General features: G+C 30.5%; 2 protein-coding genes across 2 annotated transcripts; one reads left to right on the top strand and one right to left on the bottom strand.

The window, feature by feature from the left end:
- Window positions 1-481: 481 nt before the first annotated feature.
- On the top strand, window positions 482-25,482 carry Drip (aquaporin homolog protein drip). Its single transcript, XM_088033936.1, has 6 exons — window positions 482-728; window positions 8,569-8,753; window positions 24,217-24,360; window positions 24,758-24,967; window positions 25,016-25,096; window positions 25,145-25,482. Exons 1-6 carry the CDS (start codon window positions 707-709, stop codon window positions 25,244-25,246), a joined length of 744 nt encoding a protein of 247 aa, XP_087890062.1. The 5' UTR covers window positions 482-706; the 3' UTR covers window positions 25,247-25,482.
- On the bottom strand, window positions 19,797-20,346 carry LOC148176165 (uncharacterized). Its single transcript, XM_088034446.1, has 3 exons — window positions 20,262-20,346; window positions 20,049-20,202; window positions 19,797-20,001 (listed from the first exon to the last, which is right to left on the bottom strand). Exons 1-3 carry the CDS (start codon window positions 20,304-20,306, stop codon window positions 19,949-19,951), a joined length of 252 nt encoding a protein of 83 aa, XP_087890572.1. The 5' UTR covers window positions 20,307-20,346; the 3' UTR covers window positions 19,797-19,948.
- Window positions 25,483-27,900: the final 2,418 nt, after the last annotated feature.

Raw genomic sequence — 27,900 nt, 5'->3', positions numbered from 1 at the left:
AATTAGGTCAGCCTTGTGCACGCTATCAAAACTGTTAGATTTTTAATTCCACTTTTAGTAATTGTTCATTTCAATTGTGACAATAAAATTATGAAAGTTGGAGATGTTAGTGTGTCGCGTTTGCAAGCTGATTTTGATTTCTGCTTCTTCTTGTTCCGAACTTTCCTTGGACTTAACAATACAATTGAAAATTATTCATGAAAACAAGGTTGAGTTAATTGCGCGCTTGCACCCATTTTTGGATTCGCGTTAAATTTCGAAGCGACGCATCTCTCCTTTCATTGCTCCTCCGTTTTCGCTCAACCTTCCAGATAACACACTTATAAACATTGAGTAATCAGCAAACAGAAAAACTAACAATTATTATTGTCTCCATTAATTGCCACACCTCTCAGCCCAGATTTGTCTCATCCACACCATTAGAAATTCTATTTTCAAAATCCCTCTCCAAATCTCCGTCTCGGCTTCAAGTGCAGAGCAATTGTTCGTCATTCGACGAGTTATTTAACCGTTTGGAGCGACTCGGCTTGATTCATTCAGTTCCACTCCTGACCGACATTCAAATCTCTCTCGAGAGAGGTTTTCGTTTGATTGACACTGCACTCGCAAACTAGTTTAGTCGTGTGTCGGAGATTCGTTACACATATTGTGAATTGTGCACAAAAAACTCGGTGTTCTCGTTTCAAAACGGTTGAGGTGAGGCACGATGGCGACCAAGGAGGCTAAAGGTAAATTTTTTCAAAATTTTTCACTTGGGGAAATCGGAATTCTAAGTAGAGAAAATATACAAATAAGAACAATAATAAGGAAAATTATGCAAAGTGAAAATGACAATAGGTCTAAACCATTAGGCAAATCTAAATTGATTATGTATTAATTGTCGCAATTTTTGATGACTTTTTTATTGTGGTATTAACATACATTTCAAAATTTCTGGCGACTTCGTGTCCGTTTTCTTAATTTTTTTTCGCGATTGCGGAAAGCCGGCACTAAAATTTTTATTGTTTGCCATTTTCAGTCTTAATTATTTGTTGTATTATTTTCTACTTTGTTTACTTTTTTTCTAGATTTTTAAGCGGTGATAAAAGGTAACAATAAGATCACTTTCACTACCATTTGCTTGATAGCGAAAGTGGAAGAAACAAATTAAAGATAGTTATCGTGTCGGGTTTCGGTCTATTTGTTTGGAAAAAAATACACCCTGTATGAGTACTAAATTGGATTAGTCGAAATGCTCCATTTTCTAAGTAGGAAGCCTGACTAAATTACTAGTTTGGCTGGAATGCGGGCTACTATATTATCAGATTAGACTAGATTCTGATTAGCTTACTTAATAAATTAGATTAGAAATAGATTAGCTTTTACTGATATAATAAATAAATCGGACTAATTCTGACTAAATTATTGTAAAACTGAAGTGGATTAGTCGCCACTATAAATTAATTGGTTCGGGGCAAAATTAGATTAATTAGAACAAATTTTGTTACAATTGAATTACTTAAATAAAATTGACTAATTCCGGCTAAATTATTCAACTAATTTAGACCAAAATTAGACGAAAAAATCTAATTCTGACTAGATTTTTGTTAAATTATAGGATAGAAGACGACGCGACTCTTAAATTAGCCGATTCAGAGCAAAATTAATCTAAATTGGATTAAGTATAATTAATTTTTACTATTGGATTAAATCAAATTGACTAATTACGACTAAAATATTCTAATTTAAGAAACCGAGAAATGTTAAACCGACCGAAATTCCGACCAAATTTGTGTTAAATTCTAGAATATTAGATGAAACGACTCTTAAATTAGTAGAATTAGAGTAAAGTTAGATTAAATTGATAAATAGATTAAATTGACTTCATTATTCAAAACTGAAAAACAATATATGTACTTTTAAATTAACCGATTTAGAGAAAAGTTATTCTAGATTTGACCAAAATTAGACCACGCCAAAGTTAAAATTAGACCAAATTTAGATTACGCCTAGTCAGTTTTTACTACTAGTATATAAAATTAAAATGACTAATTCTGATTAAATTTTTGTTAAACAGAAGAATATTAAATGACGCGACTCATAAATTAGGCAATTCAGAGTAAAGTTAGATTAAATTGGACTAAATTTGTTTAACTTTTACTATTCAATAATTATATTGAATTGACTAATTTCGACTAAATTATGCTAAATTGATGAACAATATACCAAAATTAAACCACGAAAATGTTAAAATTGGACTAAATTTAGAATAACCTTAGTCAACTTTTACTGTTTTATGAAATTAAATTGACTAATTTTAATTAAATTTTTGTTAAATTGTAGAATATACAAACACAAGACTCTTAAATTAAGCAAATCGGAAATTGAACTAAATTTGATCAATTTTTACTAATGAATTAAATTAAATTTGACTAAATCTTGTTAAATTAAAAAAACATTAGATGGCACTACTTTTAATTAGCCGATTTATAGCAAAATTAGATTAGATTGAACTAAATCTGATCAATTTTTAATATTGAATTAAATTGGTTTGTCTAATTATGACTAAACTATTCTTAATTGAGAAACATTAGACTTCCAAATTGACCAATTCAGAGCAAATTTATACTAGATTTGACCAAAATTAGATCACAAAAATCACTTAAATCAGTTCAATTTTTACTGTTAGATTAAATCATATTGAATAATTCTGCCAAAATTTTTGGTAAATTGAAAAGAATTAGACGACGCGACTGTTAAATTAACCGATTGAGGGCAAATTCATAGTAGTTTAGACTAAAATTAAAAAATTAATAAAAATGAAACCAAATTAGATTACAGTTGATCAGCTTTTCCTATTAAATGAACTCAAATTGACTAATTTTTATTAAATTTTTGTTAAATTGAAGAATAATAGACGGGGTGATTCTTAAATTAGCCGATTTAGAGCAAATTTAGATTAAATTGGACTAAATTTGATCAACTTTTACTACTGAATTAAACTAATTTGGACTAATTTATTTGAAATTAAAGTACATTGCAGTTTAAATTAACAAATTAAGAGCACATTTATACCAAATTGGGCCATAAGTAACTACAAAAAAGATAAATTATATCAAATTATTCTAAATCTGACTAATTTTGACTAAATTCATGTTTAATTCGAAAACCATAGACAATACGATTTTTAGTTTAGCTGATTTAGAGCTAGACTAAATCAAAATCTAACAAAATTTTTCTATTATATTAAATTTACTAATTCTAATTTACTTTGAGTTAAGTATAAAAATTAATAAGTCTATTTCTAATTAAAAATTTTAAAAATTACTGTCAGTTAATTTAATTGAATTAGACTAACGCCAAACAATAGCACTGAGTTGATCAAACTGTTCGTATTATTTTCGATGGAATTCATGGAAAACTGAAATTATAATATTTTTACTAATAATTAATTAGGATTTTAGACTAGTTCACTGAGACCAGCATTAGTGTGATTTAGGCTAGAATTTCCTTTTTATTTTGCAGTGAAATTAAACTCGTTTGGACTAAAAATTGAACTGCCATGTCAGAATAAATTCATGTAATTAATAAAAGCCAAAATTAGTATAAATAAACTGAAATAAAATTTTTGTAAATCAGCTAATTTGATTGGAAACAAATTAACTTCTGTTGACTAATTATAATTAGTTAATTAACAGGACCGGATTGCTATATAAATTAATTAAGACTAAATCTAAAAGAAACTAGGTTAGACCAATTGCCAGTCTTGAATAAGATAAATAAACATAATAAAATATTATTAGACTATATTTTAGTAAAAATTTTGACTGAATGAAAACAAATTTTTCCCAAAAAATGGAACAATAGCTATCACAAAATTTCATAACTTTGAAAATAACACATGTTACGTAGAGTGGCCCTGCTTATGGATAAACTGATAAAACGTGACACTTTGATAGATAATAAATCACAAAAAAAATGCCAAGCACCTCATCACTTGAACTTCAATTTGATTAGTTTATCTAAAAAATTTTTTTCAAGTGATTAAATGCTATTAATTTAATCAGTAATCAGACACGCAAAGTTTTTCACATCTATTTATAATTTCTTCGGTTTCTTGTTCCAGCTGTTGCGTTTTTATCGATAATATTCCAACAGTTTCTTTATTGCTTTTATCTTAGATAAACAATTAACCGTAAATTATCGCTTAATCCTTTCCACAAGCATTTTGTTCCACTTTTTAATCTCTAAACGAATTCCGCGGTAATCTAGTAATTCCACGACTTTGAATTCAATCGATAAGAATTGTTTTATAATCGCCGGCTTCTGTATTCTTCTGATTATCCTAAGCACACAAATCAGTTTTTATAATCCTGTTGACACAAAACAGATAATTTTCATTGGAAAATACTTGAGAGAGAAATGCGAAATGCGAATGGGAGCGTGAAACATTTCAAAAATGAACCTTCGAAGCTTCAAGTTTAATTTCTACTTTCTTTATGATTGCAGGTTCAATGAGGCTTCGGTACATTTACAATGAAAGTGTAGAATTTTATTGTCTTCATTTTTCTTCAGTACATTAATAGGTGAATCCGTGACTATTTTTTTTTACTTTCTCCGGTTTTAGGACTGGTTTAATTAGAGATTATGTCTGTCCGATTTGTTTAAATTGATTTCTGCCAAATTAATTTGAATTATGACGAGTTATTTTGCAAGTGGACGTGTTGGCTAATCAATTTGACGTTGTTAAGGCAGGAGCGGGTTTGTAATGGATTTTAGATTCATTGATAAGTTTGATTGATTTTTCTTGCGACATGTTTGGTTAGGAATTTACAAAATGCTCAAACAAGATCGGAATTTACGGGTCATAAATTTTGCAGGAAAATTATAAATTTTTGTTGTTGATCCAGCGAAAACGGCTTTAGTGTTAAATTATCGTCAAGCCTTGTTGAAGGTTCAAGTAATTGAAAGTAAATGAAAGCGGATTTTTGCATGATTATTTTGCCTTTCTAGCTCTTGGAAAAATAAACTGAAGCGATAAATTTGTAAGTAAACAATAAATGAGGAGATAAGTGAACGTCAACGGTCAAAAACCTGATAACTTGAGTTTAGGCAGTAGAATCGTGAGCAAACGAATCTTTACAACTTTCTGTTTTTTAGACGCTTTTTAGAACATTTGGAGAACTTTTTAGGTTCTTTGGAAAAAATTTTGACTCATTTTCTTTATGTATTTTAAGCTTTCCAGCTTCTTTTGGTTCTCAGTCTTCTTCAGATTCTTATCTAGATTTTTGAAGTTTTCTTTCTATATATTTTTTTCTTGCTTATTTAAAATTTTTAGATTTGTCAAGTTTTTTAGAAATTTTCTGTACAATTTTTTTTTTATTGTTCAGATTATCGAGAAGACTTTTTTGGTCGATTTTTTATAGGAAACTTCCGAAGATTTTTCAAAAGATCTCTTCAAGATTTTTGGCATTTTTAGGAGGTTCTTCTCTAGATTTAGTTCTTTATATTTTTTGTTCATAGTTTTTATTTTTCTAAATTTACAGATTTTTCTCATCTTCTTCATTCTCCAGGTTCTGTATAGGTTTATCAGTTTCTTCTATTACTTCGGATTTTTTTTCAGAAGTTTCTATAAAAATTTTGCTGTTTTAGAATTAATATTAGCAAAGCTTCTTGTTCGTTCTGAGAAAAAAATATTAAAAAATTTTCTTTGTTGCTCTAAAATTTTGTAATTGAGCGCAGTTAATAATCAAGTTAAGAGTGGTCAAGTCCCTTAATTTGACAACATTAGGGCTAAAAATGCAAAAGTTACCGAGTTTAACAGAAAACGTTGGGAATTTTTGGTTCAACACAAAATGAAAATATGCAAAAATTATATTTCGTTGTCTAAAATTTTGTAATTTTGTACAGTTGATAAAAAAGTCGACAGTAGTAAATCTTCCAAATTTTACTGTTTTAGGATTAAATTTGCTAAAATTACGGAATTTAATCCAAAACGATAAACATTTTTGAATGGTCTTGACAAAAAATTTTCAAAAATTTTGTTTTTTGGTATAAAATTTTGTAATTTAGCGCAGTTAATAAAACAAGTTTACAATGGTCAATCTTCTAAATTTGACTGCATTAGAGCTGAAAATGCAAAAGTTACCGAATTTAATAGAAAACGTTGAAGATTTTGATTCGACTCTAAATAAAAATTCTTAAAATTTTATTTCTTGGTCTATAATTTTGAAATTTAGAACAGCTAATAAACAAGGTGAAGATGATAACGTCTCCAAATTTTACTACATTAGGGCTAAAAAAATTTACTGAATTTATTAGGAAACGTTGACCATTTTTGACTTAAATGAAAATTTACAAAAAAATATTTTTTAATCCAAAATTTTGAAATTTATGTAAATTAATAAACACACAAAAAGTAGTAAATATTCTAAATTTCAATATTTTAAGATTAAATCTGTCAAAGTTACGAAATTTTATACAAAATGTTAGAAATTTTTGAATGATCCTAAAACATTTTTTTCGAAAATTTTGGTTTTTGGTTTACTATTTTGTAGGTTAGCACAGTTCATAATCTAATTAAAACTTACAGTCTTCCAATTTAACAGATTTAGGATTTAAATTTTCAAAATTACAGAATTTAATAATCGAAAGAGCAAATTTTTGGTTCGTCCTAAAAGGAAAAATTTTCAAAAATTTTATTTTTTGTTCTAAAATTTTGTAATTAATTGTAATAAATTGAAACTGAAAAAGCTATAAAATTTTACTGCATTAGGGCTAAAAATTACTAAATTTAATAGGAAACGTTGGGAATTTTTGATTCGATTCTAAAAAAAATTTCAAAAATTTTATTTTTTAATCTAAAATTTTGGAATTTAGCTAAGTTAATAAGCACGTGAAAAGCAGTAAATACTCCAAAATTTAATGTTCTATGATTAAATCCTTCCAAAATTACGGAATTTAATACAAAACGTTAGAAATTTTAGAGTGGTTCTAACATTTTTTAAAAATTCTCGTTTTTTGATTTAAAATTATATAGTTTAGCACAGTTAATAAACTAGTTGAACACAACTTTTCCCGAATATTACGGTTTTAGGATTGAAATTTTCAATGTTACAGAATTGAATGAATAGACGAGAGGACAATTTTTGGTTTGTTCTGATAATGAAAAATTCTCAAAATTTTTATTTGTTGATTTAAAATTATGTAATTTGGTTCAGTGTATGAACAAATTGCAACTAATAGAGCCATCAAATTTTATTGCATTAGAGCTAAAAGTGACAATGTTACTAAATTTAATAGGAATCGACTCTAAATGAAAATTATCAAAAATTCAATTTTCTAATTTAAAATTTTGGCATTTAGGTAAGTTAATAAACACCCCTGAAATAGAAAATACTCCAAATTTTAATGTTCTAGGATTAAATTTGCCAAAGTTGCGAAATTTAATACAAAACGTTGGAAATTTTTGACTGGTTTGTTTTTTGATCTAAAATTTTGAAGTTTAGTACAGTTAATAAACTAGTTTAAAGTAAAATTGTCTGTAAATTTTACAATTGTAAAATTTCAAAAGTTACATAAATTTATAAACGAGAGGGAAAATTCTTGGTTCGTCCTGAAAATGAAAATTTCTCAAAAATTTCATTTGTTGATCAAAAATTTTGTAATTTACCGCATTAGATAAACACATTAAAACTGATGCAGTCATAAAATTTGACTGCATTAAGGCTAAAAATGGCAAAGTTACTGAATTTAATAGTAAATGTTGGCGTTGGATGTTTTTGGTTTGAAACAAAATGAAAATTCGCAAAAATTCCATTTTTTGGTCTAAAATTTTGAAATTTACCACAGCTAATAAACAAGCCAACAAGAGTAAATTCTTCATATTTTACAGTTTTAGGATTATATCAGCCAAAGTTACAGAATTAATACAAAACGATAGACATTTTTGAATGGTTCTAATAAAAAATTACTCAAAAATTTTACTTTTTTGGTTTAAAATTTTGTAGTTTAGCACACTTATCAATTAAAAAGAGCAATGTCTTCTAATTTTACAGAATGGAATTTACGAAACGAGAAATTTTGGTTCGCCTTGATAATAAAAATTTCTCAAAAATTTTATTAGTTGCCCTAAAATTTTGATATTTGGCACAGTTGATAAGCAAGTCAAAAGTGAAAAATCCACCAAATTTTATTACTTTAAGACTGACAATGCTAAAGTTACAGAAGTTCGAAATTTTTGGTTCGACTCAAAACCATATTTCTCAAAAATTTTATTTGTTGCTCCAAAATTTTGAAATTTTGATTAACAAGGCTAAATTTTCCAAATTTTATTGCTCTAAGACTAGCAATGCCAAAATTGCAGAATTTTCTAAAATGTTAATTCTCAATTCTCATTTTTTTATCTAAAATCTAAAAAAGCAAGAATTTCTGTTCGGACTTCTTTAAAAATTCGATTAGAACAATTCTTTTTAGATTGGATATCTATTTTAAATTTTTAGATTCTTCTTCTTTTTGGCAAGATTTTAAATTAGTTAAATTTGAGAATTAGTCTTGACATGTTAAAACTAAAAAAATTTTTTTTTTCAGGACACGACACAATTTTGGGTTTATCCGAGATAACCGAAAACAAGCAAATCTGGCGAATGCTCCTCGCCGAATTCCTAGGAACATTCCTCTTAGTCTGCGTTGGCTGCGGATCCATCGTCATCGGCGGTGTGGACATCGTCCGAATTGGTCTAACATTCGGTATAACAGTCGCTACACTAGCCCAAGTAAGTCATTTTCGTAACCCGGATAGCCTTAAAACCTCACATTTTGGCACTGAACTTGTCGCCAGCAACTTCAGAATGAATAAACCATTTAAAAATCGATCTAGAACACAGTACAGTTGCGAAAGAAAATGAGACCAACCTGAGTGACTGTACGAACCGCTTTTCTTATCGAGCGGACAAATAATAATAAAAAATTTAGGTTTGCTAAACATGGTAATGCGACTAGGTTCAAACAAACCACGTGATAACACGTGAAGTTCGCCACAGAACTGTCAATCAAAAATTTTCCTCGTCAATCCAAAATTGGCGGAACACTTCGCACATTTTATTTTAGAAAGTTGGAATTGCTATCAGCACGGGAACAATTGTAAAAATTATAAGAACTTAAACCCGTTTAGTCGATTAAAGCGAACAAAGTGAAAGTGTTCTTTAAAATGAATGAGTGTTTTGTTGGTTTTATGAGCACTGGCAAGTTCAAGGTCACGCAGAGCCGAATTTTGCCGCTTTTTGGTCGCGGGTTTTTCGAAATGTTGCGTTCGAAGGCCGCTAATTATTTTTTATGATTGATTATCTTGATTGTTTATTGCTCCTCTGTTCTTTGAACAATTTAATTAGAATTCGGCCTTGTGGCGCTAATTTGGAAAGTGTCGTGTGATGGGCCAAGTCCAAATTTGCAAAATGCTTCGGCGAGACGAACGCGCTTCTTATAATTTAACCAAAACGAAATTAATTGGTAGTTAAGTAAGAAATGATGAGCCAAGTAGCTGTAAAAACGAATAAAAATCAAATGAATGAAGTGTTAAGTAATAACAGAAAGGACCAGTTTCTTAACGGAAGATAATTGGAGGAGCAAACAGAAAAACGGGAAAAGGAACGGATTTTCTTGCGATTTTTAGTTCGGCAAGTTTGATGCTTTAAGTTAATTAGATTCGTCGTATTCTTCAAATTCTTCGAACCGTTGAAATCCTTGTCTCTAATTTTCTGGGCGAAAGATAAAAACAGGAAATTGAACAAGACAGCTCTTCGGTTGTGTGCATTCTTATCAAAAATTGCAGACACGTTTTGATTGATTGATGGATGAATTCATTGATTTGATAAAGATATCGCGTCACTGTCACCGTTTATCTGCACTTTTGCACAAAAATCGCTCGATTAAGAAATAAAAAAATCGGTTTTTTAGATTGTTTGGATGTTTTGAAATTTTTCTCTTCTGTTCTTTGTGGTTTTGCAGTTTTTGCTCGCTTTTTTCTTTTTGTTTTATAATATTATAATTCAGATTTTTAAGGTCATATCTAGTTCCTGAAATTATCTATTTTTTTCGCGTAAGAAGCGAATCAACAATTTTATACAACTGTCTTTTTAAATTTTTTGGGTTATATTTGCTCTTTTTATTTTATTTTTTTTAGGACGTGCCTAACGTTTATCGTTTTTACTTCAAAACGAGAGAAGTGCGCTGATCGTTGTCGCATTTTACTCGTAAACAAGCGACGCGTGCCGAGCGTTTATCGTTTTTACTTCCAAACTCTCAAATCGTACCAAGCGTTGTTAAATTTTACTAGTAAACGAGCGAGGCGTGCCAAGCGTTGTTGCATTTTAGTTGTTAACAAGCGAGGCGAGCCGAGCGTTGTTACATTTTACTTGTAAACAAACAAGGCGTGCCAAGCGTTGTCGAATTTTACTCGTAAACAAACGAGGCGTGCCGAGCGTTTATCGTTTTTACTTCCAAACTATCAAATCGTAACAAGCGTTGTTACATTTTACTAGTAAACGAGCGAGGCGCGCCGAGCGTTGTTGCATTTTACTTGCTAACAAGCGAGGCGAGCCGAGCGTTGTTACATTTTACTTGTAAACAAACAAGGCGTACCAAGCGTTGTCGAATTTTACTCGTAAACAAACCAGGCGTGCCGAGCGTTTATCGTGTTTACTTCCAAACTAGTAAAACGTACCAAGCGTTGTTAAATTTTACTAGTAAACGAGCCAGGCGTGTCAAGCGTTGCTGCATTTTACTTAAAAATAAGCGAGACGTGCCGAGCGTATATCGTTTTTACTTCCAAACTATCAAATCGTACCAAGCGTTGTTACATTTTACTAGTAAACGAGCGAGGCGTGCCGAGCGTTGTTGCATTTTACTTGTTAACAAGCGAGGCGAGCCGAGCGTTGTTACATTTTACTTGTAAACAAACAAGGCGTGCCAAGCGTTGTCGAATTTTACTCGTAAACAAACGAGGCGTGCCGAGCGTTTATCGTTTTTACTTCCAAACTAGCAAATCGTACCAAGCGTTGTTACATTTTACTAGTAAACGAGTCAGGGGTGCAAAGCGTTGTTGCATTTTACTTGGAAATAAGCGAGACGTGCCGAGCGTTTATCGTTTTTACTTCAAAACGAGAGAAGTGTGCTGAGCGTTTTCGCATTTTACTCGTAAACGAGCGAGGCGTGTCGGATTTGTCGGATTTTACTTGTCAACATACAAAGCGTGCCGAAAGTTTACCGATTTTATTTCTAAAGAAGCGAGACGTACTGAGCGTTTATCGTCATTATTTCCAAACGAGCGAGGCGTGCTGAGCGTTAATTGCATTTTACTTCCGAATCATCAGTCAAATAAATTTTTCATAAATACTATTTGGAGCGCAACGTAATAAATACTAGTTTTTATCAATTTTACTTAAAAGACAATAAAATAAACTTTCCAAAGAACTGTGGTACTCATTGATAGCGACAATAGTTTCTAAAATTTTTGAGAAGCACCAATGGCATCTTGAGAAAGATTTTTTGTATTTTTAAAGATTTTTTTGGACTATTTATTGCTAATTTTTTGTCGTTTATAAAATAATTGAGAATTTTAACAGCATTATTGCTAAAGGGGCATTACAGTTTATAATTACAAAAAAAAAATTGAAAAACTGGCAGAAACTCAATTTCAAATTACCACTGCGCTAATTGTATTAAACATAAAAAAATGGACCAAAATTGTCACACGCAGAATTTCCTGAAGAATATTTTTAATCTCTTGATATTTTTCGATTTGCCTGATGGTTTAAAAGAAAAATGCGATCAGAGCTCAGCACGACACTTTGGCGTGGAAGTAAAATGCGATAAACGCTCAGCGCGTTTCTTAGCTCTGCGATAAATGCTCGAAGCGCGTCGTATAGATCTGCGAAAAACGTTCGGCGCCCTTCGTAGATCTGCGATAAATGCTCGGCACGCCTCCTAGATCTACGATAAACGCTCGGCGCACCTCGGAGCTTTGCGATAAATGCTCAACACGCTCGATAAACGCTTGGCGCGCCTCGCTGGAATTGTTTTTAGGGCGGAAAAGGGAGAACGCATTTAAATCGGAAAGAAAACTCTTTAAATCAACACATTGCGCTCAGACAAATGTGAGAATGGCCCCCTTAAATGGAACATATTCTCTCTCCCATTGCCTTCTTTTCGAATGTGAATGTCCGCAAACAACAGCCTCCAGCATGTATGTTCTTCGCGGCATCCTTTTACCTTTACTCATTGCGTATTGCGCAGTTCTTGCACTGTTTGTTACAAAACTCAGTCAGTCACTTTGAAATAAAATAAAAAAAAAACAGAGTCAAGAAAATGCAATTTTTGCGATCATCTGATTAAAAAAGACACTTACATCACATCCTGTAGATTTTCCAATGATGAAACTAAGACTTCTTATACCTTAAAGTTAATTACAATTCGTTTGACAGGTAACACGCACGATTTAATTTAAGTTCTCATGGCCTTCAACTTTATAAATTCGGTCATATGCGATACTTAACACATTAATAGATTTTGCACGTTAGATAGTTATAATGATGAGAATGTGGAAATGGAAAGTCATATTTCTAAAAGTAATAATTAAAATGGTGGATTTACGATAAATGATACCCTTAAATGGGAAAATAAATTCGCTTCTTGCAAAATTGATCGACAAGTATTCAAATTCATTGTCGATGACCATATTTTCGGTGTAAAGCGAGAACGTGGTAACTGTACACTTGCAGGCACGACAGCGAAATTGCGCAATTTCAAACTGTTATTAGATTTACATTTTATTTAGTGTAACTTGTAAAGGTGCGGCGATGCATTTTTCTTCACCAATCACACGTACCTACATTGTTTCAAGCTTATTAAGTTAATGGCAATGATGAAACAAGTACAATAAAAGACGACACGATTCTTCTTTTATTTGGATGAGATTGCAATTTTCTAATCATGCTTTTCATTTTTACATTTGTTTGCTTTGTTGATGTCATTTTAGAACTTACCTTCGCAAATAATGAAAGGTTATTGGGCCACTGGTTCCAAAATCGATAATTGATCTGTGTATTGAACGACGTGATATGCAATTATCTGATAAAATCCGATGCGGTGGAAGTAAATATCAAATTGGAGAAACAAGGTTCCCATGCGAAGAGTTTTCTTACTAAATCTTTTGACATGCTTAAAGAGATATTCTTGGCGGTATTGTAAATGACGGTGACCTTTAGAGAAGATTTATATAAACAAATTTACACTCTCAAGTTCAATTAGGATCTTATTAGAAGTCTAAGATTTTAGTACCAGTTTTAGTCTCACTCAGAGAAATAGAAAAATTAAAAAAAATCCTTGTGTGAAAAAGCTTTGGAAGATTCCCAAAGAATTTTTGAAAAACTTGAAAAGCAAGTTAGTTATATTAAACACTCCAAATTTTATACAGAGTGATAAAAAAAGGCGCCCATAAGTGGAAACCCCATGTCATTTTCAGTTAAACCATTTCAGAAATCAAAGCAAAATTAATTTAATCCCATTTCTTTTCACAATATGGATTTTTTTCAAAGAAAAACTTGGCAATGCTGCTCAACTCTTTATAATAAAATTTTACATTCGGCAGTCTCCGTAACTATGTTTTCTACAAAGCCAAAAAATGGTACTTTTATAAGTTTAAGAAACTTGGTTTAAAGCACTTTTTGTTCTTTTTATTATACAGCATATCATTTACTGTAAAAAATGTGATGTCTAACAATGAAATTGGTATAAAAAGTTTATCTAAACAGAGTGTGATCGTTTATAAAAGAAAACTTCTATCTTAGTGAAAAAGCATAAAATTTCCTTATGGAGTTTCAATATTGGCCTCAGGAAAGAATCAGCTGCAACATGTTAGGTGGCATGGGCGCCTTTATTTCATCACCCTGTATTTATAGCTTTAAATTACGAAAACCACAGGCATTAGATCACAATTTTGAAAATATTTCCATCTGACTATAAACAAAAATTTCCAAAACTTGTCGCTTTTTATCAATAATTTTGTCCTCAATAAAAGAACAGGTCAACAGTACCACCCGCACCAAATTTCGCTCCTGTGGCTTTCAAATTACGAAAATGACATGTATTTGAATCAATTTTTTGAAAATGTTTGCACTCTTCTAAGAAAAACAATTTCTAAAAGTTGTGATTGTTGATCTATAAATTTGTCATTTCGCACAATTACAAAACATATCAAGAGTACCACCTTTACCAAGTTTCATTTCTCTAGATTTAAAATTACGGAAATGACAGACCTTAAAATCAAAATTTTAAAAATTCTTGTTTTCTCGCAAAAACAAAAATTTCTATAAGACGGCATTTTTTATCTATAGATAATTTTGTTCTTTGACACAATAAAAACAGGTTAAAAGTATTGCTTTGACCAAATTTTATTTCTCTAGATGTAAAATTACGAAAATGTCTTACAAAGAGAATTAAAATTTTGAAAATCCACTCAAGAACAGAAATTTCTAAAACATGTCACTTTTAGTCTATAATTTTGTCTTTTAGCACAATTGAAAAACAGATCAAGAGTACCAACCTTACCAAATTTTATTCTTCTAAGTTAAAAATTAAATGACAGGCCTTTGAATCAACATTATGAAAAAGTTTGCATCTACCCAAAAACAAAAATTTTTTAAACTTGTCGCTTTTTATCTAAGATTCTGTAATTTGGCACTATTGAAAAACAGATCAAGAGTACCACCATTACCAAATTTCAGTTTTCTAAATTAAAAATTACGTAGATGACATGCTTTAAAATCAAAATTTTGAAAACAAGAATAAAAATTTCTAAAACTTTTCGATTTTTATCTATAAATTTGTTCTTTCGCACAATTGAAGAACAGGTTAGGAGTACCACTTTTACCAAATGGCATTCCACAAAATTTAAAATTACAAAAATGACAGGCCTTTAAATTAAAATTTTGAAAATTTTGCACCTTTCTAAGAAGAAAAAATTTCTAAAACCTGTCGATTGTTATTTATAATTCTGTGCTTTGTTACAATTAAAAACTAAGTCAATAATAGCAACCTCTTTAAATCTCATATTTATATCTATAAAAATACAAAAATGACAACCACTAGAATCAAATTTTTGAAAAGATTTGCATCTTCTCAAGAATAAATTTTCCAACATATGTTGCTTTATAGCTTTAATTTTTTCCTTTAGCACAATTAAAAAACAAGTCAAGAATACCACTTATACCAAATTTCATTCTTCTATACTGAAAATTACGAAAATAAGAGGCTTTAGAATCAAAATTTTGAAAACAAGAATAAAAATTTCTAAAACTTTTCGATTTTTATCTATAAATTTGTTCTTTCGCACAATTGAAGAACAGGTCAGGAGTAGTACTTTTACCAAATGTCATTCCAAAATTTAAAATTACGAAAATGACAGACCTTTGAATTAAAATTTTGAAAATTTTGCACCTTCCGAAGAAGAAAAAACATGTCGTTTTTTTATATAATTTTGCGTTTGGGCACAGTTAAAAAGTAAGTCAATTATAGCAACCTTTTTAAATATTGTATTTATATCTTTAAAATTACAAAAATGACACGCACTAGAATCCAAATTTTAAAAAGTTTTGCATCTTCACAAGAATAAAAATTTCTAAATCATGTCGCTTTTTAACTAGACTTTTGTTCTTTGGCACAATTAAAAAACAGGTCAAGAGTACCAATTTTACCAAATTTTATTCCTCTAAATTAAAAATTACTGAATTTACAGGTCTTGGAATCAAAAATTTGAAATTATTTACATCTTTCTAAAAAGAAACATTTTTCAAACTTGTCGCTTTTATTTTTTTTGCACAATTGTAAAGCAGGTCAAGAGTACCACTATTATCAAATTTCGATTCTCTAGATTAAAAATTACGGAAATGACAGGCTAGAATCAAAATTTTGAAAAATTTACACCTTTTTAAGAACGAAAATTTCTAAATTATGTTGTTTTTTATTCATAACTTTGTACTTTAGCACAATTAAAAAATAAGTTAATTATAGCAACCTTTTTAATACTATACAACCATACTTATGTCTTAAAATTACAAAAATTACAGGCACTACAATTCAAATTTTGAAAAGTTTTGCATCTTGTCATGAATAAAAGTTTCTAAACACAATTGTTAAACAAGGCAATAGCAGCAACTTCTTCAAATCTATATCTATATCTTAAAAATTACGGAAATGGCAGGTCTTAGAAACAAAATTTTGAAAATTAAAATACATTTTTTTGACCTTCAAGAAATCTCGTAAAAATCAAAGAGTTAAAAATATCTTTAAATAAAGATGCTTTAAATTAATTAGAATTAAGAAATATTTTTCTATTCCCTCTCGTTTGGATTTCCTCCAATTTCCTGAATTCTTTTTTCCAATTTCATAATCTGATTGCTCAAACAATACTTGTCTTTTTCCTGTTTTTTTTTCTCACTGCAACACAAATATTGATTTATTTTTTTATCGCCATTTCAACGGAACTTAAGTCGCAGCCACCGATAAGACAATAAATAATAGGAGTAAATATTAGATTCCCACATATTTACAAACTATAAAGACGTTCCCACCAAACGACTTCTGCGCAAATTTCATCGTGCAAAAAATCTTATAAATTACACTCCACCTAATCAAATTTGCAAGCCCAAATAAATTAGCATTACCAAAGCGCGCACCATAATAACAGCGTTCGCTAAAATCCCATCAATTTTTCTCCCGACCATAAATAACAGCAAGAAATGGGTGTGCGAAAATAATTGTCCACTATACAGGGTGCTATGAAACTATAAATTTCGACTGCACCTTTGCAATTTTTAGTAAACTATAGTTGAATTGTTCGCGAACTCATAACTCATTGATCTCTTCGTGGTGGGACCAATCCAAGGTAAAGAATTTCGTAACATATGGCACAGTTTCTGACAGAGTAGGTGGCTCTGACGGTGCTCCGGTTTCGCCTCCGGGCGACTCCGGTTACTGAACTGACCGTGCAGACGACGAGGCACCGAAATATACAGGGCGTTGGAGAAAAAACAACGCGAGAGAATAGAAGTGTGTTAACATTTAGCGGCCTCATTATTAACTCGGATAAATGTCAGAATTGTTTTTTTACTGTTTGTTTTATAGCAATAAATAATGAGAACAGTGCAAGAACACGTGTTACACTTCTGAGATAATTGTTGCGCATTCGCCATTTTTCTGAAATAAGAGATAAAAGTGAGGACTGAGGTCATGGGCGATGATTTCATCTCGCGATCATCAGCAGGTGAAAATTGTCTTTTCTTTTGAACTAAATTTATTTATTGCGACGCGAGAAAAATAATAAACTTCTTTGAGGACTAACCTTGGACTGCACTGACCTGACATTTCAATGCGGCCATAAATTATGATCCTCCTTATTGTTGTCAAATAACTATTATTACTTTTGAATTCCATTATGGGATCATAACAACAGAAAATTTGATTAGTGAACGAGGGAATGGAATTATCGTTTACTTAACGACTTAAATTGTGAGATTATTATCATCTTATTATCACCAAGATGCAGAATTCTTGAAAATTTGTGGTCGATGAATCAATTTTTTCGATGTTTTATTCATGCGCACAGGTAATCCTAATCTATTATCCTGGAATATATGCATGCGATTATCGTAAATTTTAATTAAAACAAATTGTATTTTAACTGCTTTAATTAAATGATTAGTTGAATGTTGATGTAACCTTCGATTGCGAAATTAGAAAATTCGTTTTACAATGTATGTACTAAATTTGTCTATTAGTGGCTTCAATGTGAATATAATTTTTCGAGTTTTTTTGCACTTTTTGCGCCAAAACGGGTTTGATCAACTTTTTAATATGTAGTTTCGTTCTGACTATTGAAATTATTTAGAAACGCGAGATTTACAATTTTGTTCAAAATGTTCCAAAGTTAACAAAACGTATTTTGTTCAAAAAAATCATTCCATTTTTTAAAGTTTAGGAGAGAATAACGTGTTTAATACCGAGAAGTATTAGTATCAATTTTAGAAATTGTATGCAAAAAAACGTTCGTTCTTCTTAAATATCTTGACGAAAAGTAACTCTCCATTTATAATTTTTTTAAACATGTCGATTTTTATCTATACTTTTATCTCTTGACACAATTAAAAAACAGGCCAAAAGTACCACTCTTTTCCAATTTCCGTCTTCTAGCTTCAAAATTGCGGAATAGACTGGCGTTATAATCTAAATTTGAATTTTTTTTTATCAGTTCAAGGATAAAAATTTCTAAAACAGGCCGTTTTGCTCTTACCATTTTGTCTTTTAGTATAATTAAACAACCAGTCCAGAGTACCACTTTTTCTAAATGTAATTCGTTTATCGTCAAAATTGCGAAAATAACAGGCTTTAGAACAAAAATTTTGAAAATGTTTGCATCCTTCTACGAAAAAAAATCTAAAACATTTCGGTTTTAATTTATATTGTTGTGCTTTGACAAAATTGAAAAACAGGTCAATAGTAGCAACTTATGTAAATTTCATACCAATAGCTTTAAAATTATCAAAATGACTGACGTTAGAATCAGAATTTTGCCAAATTTTGCATCTTCCCAAGAATAAAATCATATTGCTGCTGTTTAGCTTCACTTCTGTCCTTTGACTGAAAAAAAATCAAGAATACCACTTTTACCAAGTTTTATTTCTCGAGATTAAAAATTATGGAAATGATAGTCTTCAGAATCAAAATTTTGAAAATATTTGCTTTTTCTAAAAAACACAAACTTCTCAAACTTGTTTTTTTTTTAACTATACTTGTGTTCTTTGGCACAATTGAAAAACAAATCAAGAGCACCACTATTACCAAATTTCATTTCTCTATCTTAAAAATTACGAAAATGACAGGCACTGGAATCAAAATTTTGAAAATATTTGCACCTTTTCAAAAACATTTTTTTTAAAACATGTTCCTTTTTTAGCACAATTAAAATACAAGTCAAATACAATGACATACAAGTCAAATTACAAAATTTCATTCCAATAAATTTAAAATTTTGGAAATAACAATGAATCAAAATTTTGAAAATATTTGCATTTTTCTAAGAACACAAATTTCTCAAACTTGACGCTTTTAATTTGTTATTTATATTGCCCTTTGGCAATATAAAACATTATCACTTTTACCAAATTTCATCTCTCTAGATGTAAAATTACGGAAATTATAGACCTTAGAATCAAAATTTTGAAAATACTTGTACCTTTCCAAAAACTTTTTTTTTAAATGTCGTTTTTGGTCTAGAATTTTGTTCCTTTAAATAAAAAAATTAAAAAACACGTCAACAATAGTCAATTCTCCAAATTTCGTACCTAAAGCTTTAAAATTACGAAATAACAGGCCTTAGAATCAAAATTTTGAAAAAGTTTGCATCCACTCAAGAACAAAAATTTCTAGAACTTGTCACTTTTTATCTTACATTTTGTCCTTTAGCACAATTGAAAAATAGATCAAGAATACCACCGTTTCCAAATCTCATTCCTCTATCTTTAAAATTACGGAAATGACAGGCCTTGGAACACGAAGTTTGAAAATATTTGTACCTAAAAATAAAACTCAAAAATGGCAAGCCAGAAAATTACATAATAAAATAGTTATTTACATTCGAGCAACGGTAAGTAGGATTTTACATATCGACAGCCATGTTTGCGGCATGTGCTGGAGAGCCGTAAAATTATTACAGTGCAAGAAATAGAAAAAACTTTATGGTAGTCAATAAACCATCTTTGACAACGTCACTTGCAATTTTCTCATCTTTATTTCAAGCATAAACTAAAAATGTTCCAAACAACTTAGTGCGCTCTTCCTTCCGCTTGAATTTTGCGAACACACTTGAAGAACCCATGAGCGGTCTCCTGAGGACTACTTTTCTGCACAATACACCTCTTCATAACCTTCTCCACACTACCAGAATGATGACTAGCTTCAGTGGCTTTAGTCCTGATAACATCAACCTGAAGAATTCCTTCACTATTCATAGTACATACCTTTTTTCAAAATACAAAAATCATTTTCTTTAAGTTTTGGGTCGTCATCAACTTCATATTGACTGTTAACTTTCCTAAGAGTTTCCTCGGAGACTCCAGTCTCTGTTTTACAAGCATCGTAATACTGTTCAAGCTTTTTGAAGGGAGAGGCGGTCTGAAAAGACAATTACGACGGCGACGGTTTGGAAAGAGAGTTATGAATTGTTGACTTACCACAGCGGCGAAGAAGACAACGGCGACGACAATAAAGGTCTTCATTTGGGCAGATAATGCGAAGTGTAGATTATCACTGCAAATTTTTATCTCGCGCTGGTAACACCAAAACGCGTGGTCAAGGCTGCGGATTTTTAGCAAAACATTGATATTAATTTATCGGGTTTGATAACTCTTTGATTTGTTCACTAGTTTATAAACATAGTTTGATGAAATTGAACGTGCACTTTGTCTTTTGCCTCGATGTGACGAACACACTTGAAGAACTTGAGAAGTACTCTTCTGAACAATACAGTTCTTCATAACCTTCTTCACACCATATGGATTATGAGTAGTTCAATGGATTTTCTTCTCTCTTCTCTTCTTTTCTGCTCTTCTTCAAAGCACAAAGCACATGTTCTTTGAATTTTGGGTCATCATCAACTTCTTGATAGGTGTTAATTTTAGCAAATTGATAACATTTTCATTTGTTTAATACTTTGTAGACATATTTATTTTGATTATTTTAAATATTTTGGTGTCACTGCTTCCTAGTAAATACTGGGTGTCCCAGAATTCATGACCCAGAGAGCGAGAGAGGGTGCCGGCAGCAATACAGATGGTAAATTTTAAAACAAAAATTGCTTAAGTTTAATAGTATTCGAGAAATGATAAAAATTTAACAACCAATCCCGGAAGCTTATTCTAGAGATGGAGTAAAATTTCCTAGGCAACGAGAGTCTAATATTCACTTGACCAATGGACGATAGTATGTGTCCATAGTTACCGATTTTTAAATTCTATTCAACTTCCGGATTGGCTACCGTTTTTTTTGCCTTAACTCGATTATTTTTTGAGCTAGGAAATTTTGGTTTCGAAATTTTGGTTCAGAATTGTTGCCTTAATACGTCTTTATTCTCTGGATCACAAGTTCTGGGACAGCCTGTATATGTATATAATGGTTTTGATTGTGATGATAATAATAATTATGCGATATCGCCCAAGTGTGATGTACAACGTTTTATCTACGATCGCTCACAGTCAATAAAGTGCAGATATTTTTATATGCCACCAAAATGAGTCGCATAAGGTATATATCTTCATTATATAGCTAGTTGTGTAATACGTACTTTACATAAAGAATGATGAACTTATTCGACATTTTTCTCAAAAACAACAAATGATGGAAATGCAAAATTTTGAGAAAAAAAGTAAGCGGATAAGACGAATTGAAGATAACTAATCTGTGATCAATTAAAAACTGCCACTTCAATAATTAGAAAATAATATACTGGGTGTGATTTGTAGGCAGTTAATTTTCGGTTACTTCAAAGTAAAATTATTTTTTTATTTCAAATTGAACAACAGTTTTATTGTTGCTAGGCTTTTCATTTTGAGAACTGTTGAGTTTGAGTTTTACAATTAAGTTTAATTGTCGTCATTAAGGTGATTAATATAGATAAATGTAGGCGATAAGAAACCAATAAAATTAAAGCCATCTAATAATAATCACTTAATAATGATATGACAGAAGATATTTATAGAAAGAAGCACTTGATTTTACTTTAAATGGTTTGAAAGTGAGCGTCTGATTTCATTTGGTCCTTTCACTTGAGATGAAGTAGGAATCAATAATTGAAACGGTTTAATTAAAAGATTGCAAAAAAATTATAATAAAAGTAATTTCAAATCACAAACACTATCCTTAGAGACTTTTACGCAGTTTCTTGAAGATTTAGAAATCATTCATAATTGTTTTTCTGTAGAAAGAGGATTTTTAATGGTTTTTAAGATTCATTCGAGGATTAATTAGAAATTTTTTGAATGAAATTTTAAGTTGCTCCAAAATTTGTCTTTTTTGCTCTAAAATTATGTCATTTGGCACAATTAATAAGCAAGTTAAGGGTAAAAACAACCACAAATTTTAATATAGTACCCTAAAAAGTATCAGAGTGACAAGTCTTGCTACAAAGTTATGCAAATTTTGAGTTGCTTTTAAATATGAAAATTTCCAAAAATGATATTTATTGCTCTATAATTACGTTATTTGGCACAATTATTAAAAAAGGAAAGAGTAGCAATTTCCCCAAATTTTATTGCTGTAGCGTCAAAAATGCCTGAATTACAGGCAATATAAAGTTGTAGAAATTTTGGAATAGTCCTAAATATAAAAATTTCTAAAATTGGACTCTATTGCTCTATAATTATGTCTTTTCGCACAGTTAATAAATGCGTTAAGAGAAGTAACCACTCCAAATTTTATTGTTGTAGCATCAAAATTGTCAGAATTACAGGTGCTAATATAAAATTGTTGAAATTTAGAGTTCGCTCTAAATATGAAAATTTTCAAAATTGTTTTTTATAGCTCTATAATTATTTTATTTGGCACAGTTAATAAAGGAGTTAAAATTAGTAGTCTCCCCTAATTTTACATATGATAATATGAAGTTGTGGAATTTTAGAATGGTTCTAAATAAAAATTTCTAAAATTGGTTTCTCTTGCTATATAATTATGCCAGTTGGCTTAGTCAAAAAAAGCGTTAATAGCAGCAATACTTCTAAATTTTACTGCTACAATCATTACAATTTTGAGAATTACAGGTATTGAAATGAAAGTGAGGAAATTTTGAGTTGGTCCTAAATGTAAAAATTTCCAAAATTGATCTCTTTTGCTATATAATTATGTCATTTAGCACAATTAAAAAAAATGCCAAAAGTAGAAATATAATCAAATTTCATTGCTGTAGAGTCAAAATTCCTAGAATTACAGGTGTTAATATAAAGTTGTGAAAATTTTAGAATGGTTCTAATCATGAGAATTTTTAAAATTGATTTTTACTGCTCTATAATTATGTCGTTTGGCACAGTTAATTAAGGAGTTAAGAGTAGTAATTTTCCCAAATTTTATTTCTGTATCGCCAAAATTACTAGAATTACAGGCGTAAATATGAAATCGTGGAAATTGAGAAATGATCCTAAACACGAAAATTTTCAGAATTTTTTTTTTATAAATCTTTTGATTTATAATTATGTCATTTAGCATAAGCAATAAACGCGTTAAGAGTAGCAATCTCCCCAAATGTCATTGCTGTAGCGTCAAAATTGTCAGAATTACAGGTGTTGAAATAAAGATGAGGAAATTTTGAGTTGGTCTAAAATACGAAAATTTCCAAAATGGGTCTTTTTTACTCGATGATTATGTCTTTTGTCATAGTTAATAAACGCGTTAAGAGTAGCAATTACCCTAAATTTCATTGCTGTAGCGCCAAAATAGCCAAAATTACAGGTGTTGAAATTAATTTGTGGAAATTTTGGAATGGTCTTAAATATAAAAATTTCCAAAATTGATCTTTCTAGCTCCATTATTATGTAATTTAGCACAGTATGTAAAGGAGTTAAGGGTAGCAATGTCAGAATTACAGGTGCTGATATGAAATTCGGAAAATTTTGAGTTGCTGTTAAGTAAGAAAATTTCCAAAATGATTCACTCTTAAAAGTTTTTAAAAAGATTCTTAAAAATTGTTAAAACATTCTTTAGACAAAGATTCGAAAAGACTCAATAAAGACAATTTACAAATTCGTCAAAGATTCTTTAGAGACAAAAATACGTAGATTTTTAGAAATTTATTAGAGATCCTAAATACCCAGTTTAGGTCATTTTTAGATTTAGAATTAGAATTAGATTTGAACTTCATTTTATTAATAAACAGAAATATTTTTTCTATGAACAATTAGCGATAACTAATCCATCAATTAATAAAAGATCTGTAGATAAATATGTTTATCACTGTTAATGAACGTTGCTTCAACACGTAATAAATTAACCTAATTTATAAAAGAAAAGCCGACGCGGCCTCGAACACCAACAATATTCAATCAAATCAATAAAATTCGTGTCGTCTGTATTTTTTATTTTTTTGTCCTCAACCTTTTACTTTATATTCTTCTTCAACTAATTTTTTTGTATTTTTTCCAGTCGATCGGCCACATCAGCGGCTGCCACATCAACCCCGCCGTCACCCTCAGTCTCTTCGTCACCGGCGACATCACCCTCCTCCGCGCCCTTCTCTTCGTGGCGGTCCAAATGATCGGCGCCATCGGCGGCGCTGGAGTCCTTAGAGTAAGTTAAACAAATTAAGACAATAAACACGTCTCAGCCATTGAACTTGGTGCTCACCGGAATGGAACACTTTGAGGCCGATCGACATGCGTGACTAACCTTAGCGGTCAGCACTGCACCAGGTCTTCGGACGTCGCGCGATCTGACCTTAACATCTTCATTTGCATTAACAGTTACGGCGCGTTACATAACTTTTTTAATAGGATGCAGGAAATGTGAATGTGAGGAAAAATCATGGGAATCAGAAGGTGGTGTCAGTTGGGTGCCATCACCATCACTTGACATTTACCGTGCATTAAGTAGCTAATACTTGCTAAGAGAATTGTAAATACGAGAAAAAGTTTACGCCCACTTAACACAAAGACGTTCTCTTGGTTACAAAATTCTTGTCCTTCAGTTGATCATCCCTGAGGGCCAAGAAGGCAACCTCGGCATTACCAACATCAGCAACGGCCTGTCCGACGTCCAAGGGTTCCTCATGGAGATCGTCTTGACTTTCGTCCTGGTTTTCATCGTCCACTCCGTGTGTGATCCTCGCAGGAAGGACATCAAAGGATCGGCTCCTTTGGCCATCGGACTTTCCGTCACTGCGTGTCATCTCTCAGGAGTGCGTCTCTTGGTTTTTGGTTGTCCGTGCTAAAATCTTCATTTGCAGATTCCGTACTCCGGGTCTAGTATAAATCCGGCGAGAAGTTTCGGTCCTGCCGTCATCATGGACTTGTGGGAGAATCATTGGGTAATTCTTCGTTTTCCGCTTCAGTTCTTCTAATTTTTTTGGTTTTAGATCTACTGGGCAGGACCGCTTCTTGGAGGTGTTCTCGCTGGACTTATCTACAAATATTTGTTCAAAGTGAAGAAAGAAGAATCGGATTCTTATGATTTTTAGGTGTAAGATCATTCCATCATCGATCATCGCGCACTAATCTGTCATTTTTTTACTTGTAATAAAGTTAGTTTAGTTCGAAATTGTCCTAAATTATTGTCGGAGTAGAGTAGACTTCATCTAGGCCATGTAGAGGCTTTTTACATGTAGAATTTTATGTAAATATAGGCTTAATGAGATACTTAAATTTTCATTGTGACAATGAATGCAAGTTGACAAATAAAATGTTTTAGAATTGATTCATTTGAGTTTGTGGGCGTCATAGAGGGAATAGAAACGACGTCTTTTATTAAAAATCTAATTATAGCTTTTTTGTGGTTTTATGTGCAAATTTCTACGGATTTTAATAGTTTGAAAGACGTTACTTTTATGAAGCTAATCTTCATTTGTACCAGAATTTAAACTTTTGGGCCAAAAAAAGACAATTTTAGAATTTTAATTTTGAAGAGGCCTTACAAATTTTCAAAATGTTCTATAAAATTATGTAACTCTGCAAGTTTTATTAGTACGATTATAAAATTTGGAGGCTTTGGTACTCATAATACGCTCACTAACTGTGCGAAAGTGGAAAATTTTAGAACAAGAAAGAAGAAAGTTTAGAATTTTTTAATTTTAGGTGCAATCAAAAAGTCGTAAATGTTTTATAAGCCGTATAAATTGAATAGTGTTAAAGATAAAATCCTGCAATTTGCAGACGTTACTACTCTTAAGTTGGTTCTCATTTCTTCCAAAATTCAAAATTTTAGACCAAGAAAAAACAATTTTAGAATTTTAATTTAGAAGAAGCATTAGACATTTAATTTTTTTTACAGCATTACGAAACTCTGCAAGTTTTACTGGTACAACTATAGAATTTGGAGGATTTAGTACTTTTGTTCTTACTAATTGTACAAAATTTAAAAAAATTAGAATAAGAAAAAAGGAAGTTTCGAATTTCGAAACTCTCAAAATGTCTTATAGACTCTATTAATTAGATAAAGATAAAATTCTGAAATATCAGAGCGTTACTATTGTTGAATCAGTCCTCATTTCTTCCAAAACTCAAAATTTTAGACCAAGGAAGAATCATTTTACAATTTTTATTTTGAAGACGCAATAGAAATTTTCGATTTTTTACAAAATTACGTAACTCTGCAAGTTTTAATGGTACGAGTATAGAATTTGGAGTCTTAAATAAATACTTATCATAAGGTCATTAGCTGTGCAAAATTTAAAAAAACTAGAACAAAAAAGAAGAAATTTAGGTGGTATCTAAAACATTAAAAAGTCTTATAATCCCTATACAATAAAAAGTTTTAAAGATAAAATTCTGAAATTTGAAGACTTTAAATTACCTTTAAGTTTGTTGCACCAAAGTTTACAATTTTAGACCAGAAAAAAAACAATTTTAGAATTTTAATTTTGATCCATTGAACATTTTCTATTTTTTTTACAACTTTATGTAAATCAGCCAGTTTTAATGGTACAATTATAGAGTTTAAAAGGTTTAGTACTTGTCATTCTCTCACTAACTCTACGAAATTAGAAAAATTTTAGAACATGAATAAAGAAAGATTCAAATTTTCAAAATTTAGGTGGAATCAAAAACTCCTAAATGTCTTAAATGCTCTATAATTTGGATAGTGTTAAAGATAAAATCCTGAAATTTAAAGACGTTACTACTTTTGAATCAGTCCTCATTTCTTCCAAATTCAAAATTTTAGACTAAGAAAAAATCATTTTAGAATTTTAATTTTGAAGACATTAAAAATTTTCTACAAAATTTCGTAATTCTGAAAGTTTCAATAGTACGACTATAAAATTTGGAAGCTTTAGTACTTGTGATACGCTCACTATTTCTACAAAATTAAAAAATTTTGGAACAAGAAAATAGGAAGTTTCCAATTTTTATAATTTAGGTGGAGTAAAAATCTCAAATGGCTATTAGGCTCTATAAATTGGACAACCGTTAAAGATAAAATTCTGCAATTTGAAGAAGTTACTACTTTTGAGCTTGTCCTTATTTAAATTCAAAATTTTAGACCAAGAAAGAACAATTTTAGAATTTGACTTTTCAAAACGCATTGAAAAATTTTAAATTTTTTTTACAAAGTTACGTAACTTTACAAGTTTTAGTCGTACGACTATAGCATTTGGAGAATTTAGTAATTATTATACGCTTACTAACTGTGCGAATTTAGAAGATTTTAGAACAAAAAAGAAAGAAGTTAAGAATTTTCAAAATTTAGGTGAAATTCAAAGACTGCCAAATGTTTTGTAACTCCAATAAATTGAATAGAGTTAAAAATAAATTCTGCAATTTGAAGCCGTTACTTCTTTACGCCTAGTCCTTATTTGTATTAAAATTCAAAATTTTAGACTAAGAAAGACAATTTTAGAATTTTAATTTTAACATATTGAAAAACTAAAAAATGCAAAAAAACATTAATAATCTTAAATATAAAATTTTCTACAATCAGTCTCTCTTGGCCGAGAATTATGGCTTTTGACACAGTCAATAAATGCGTTAAGGGTAGTAACCACTCCAAGTTTTAACGTAACAGCCTCAAAATTGTCAGAATTACAGGTGCTAATATGAAATTTTGAATTAACTCTGAATATAAAAATTTTCAACATTGGTTTTTCTAGCTATATAATTATGTAATTTGGTACAGTTA

Source organism: Gnatocerus cornutus, chromosome 4 (assembly GCF_029298725.1).
Source record: "Gnatocerus cornutus isolate USDA-ARS CGAHR chromosome 4, icGnaCorn1.1, whole genome shotgun sequence".
NCBI lineage: Eukaryota > Metazoa > Arthropoda > Insecta > Coleoptera > Tenebrionidae > Gnatocerus > Gnatocerus cornutus.
Note: the sequence above shows the minus strand (reverse complement) of the source record. Positions and strands in the feature narration are given on the sequence as shown.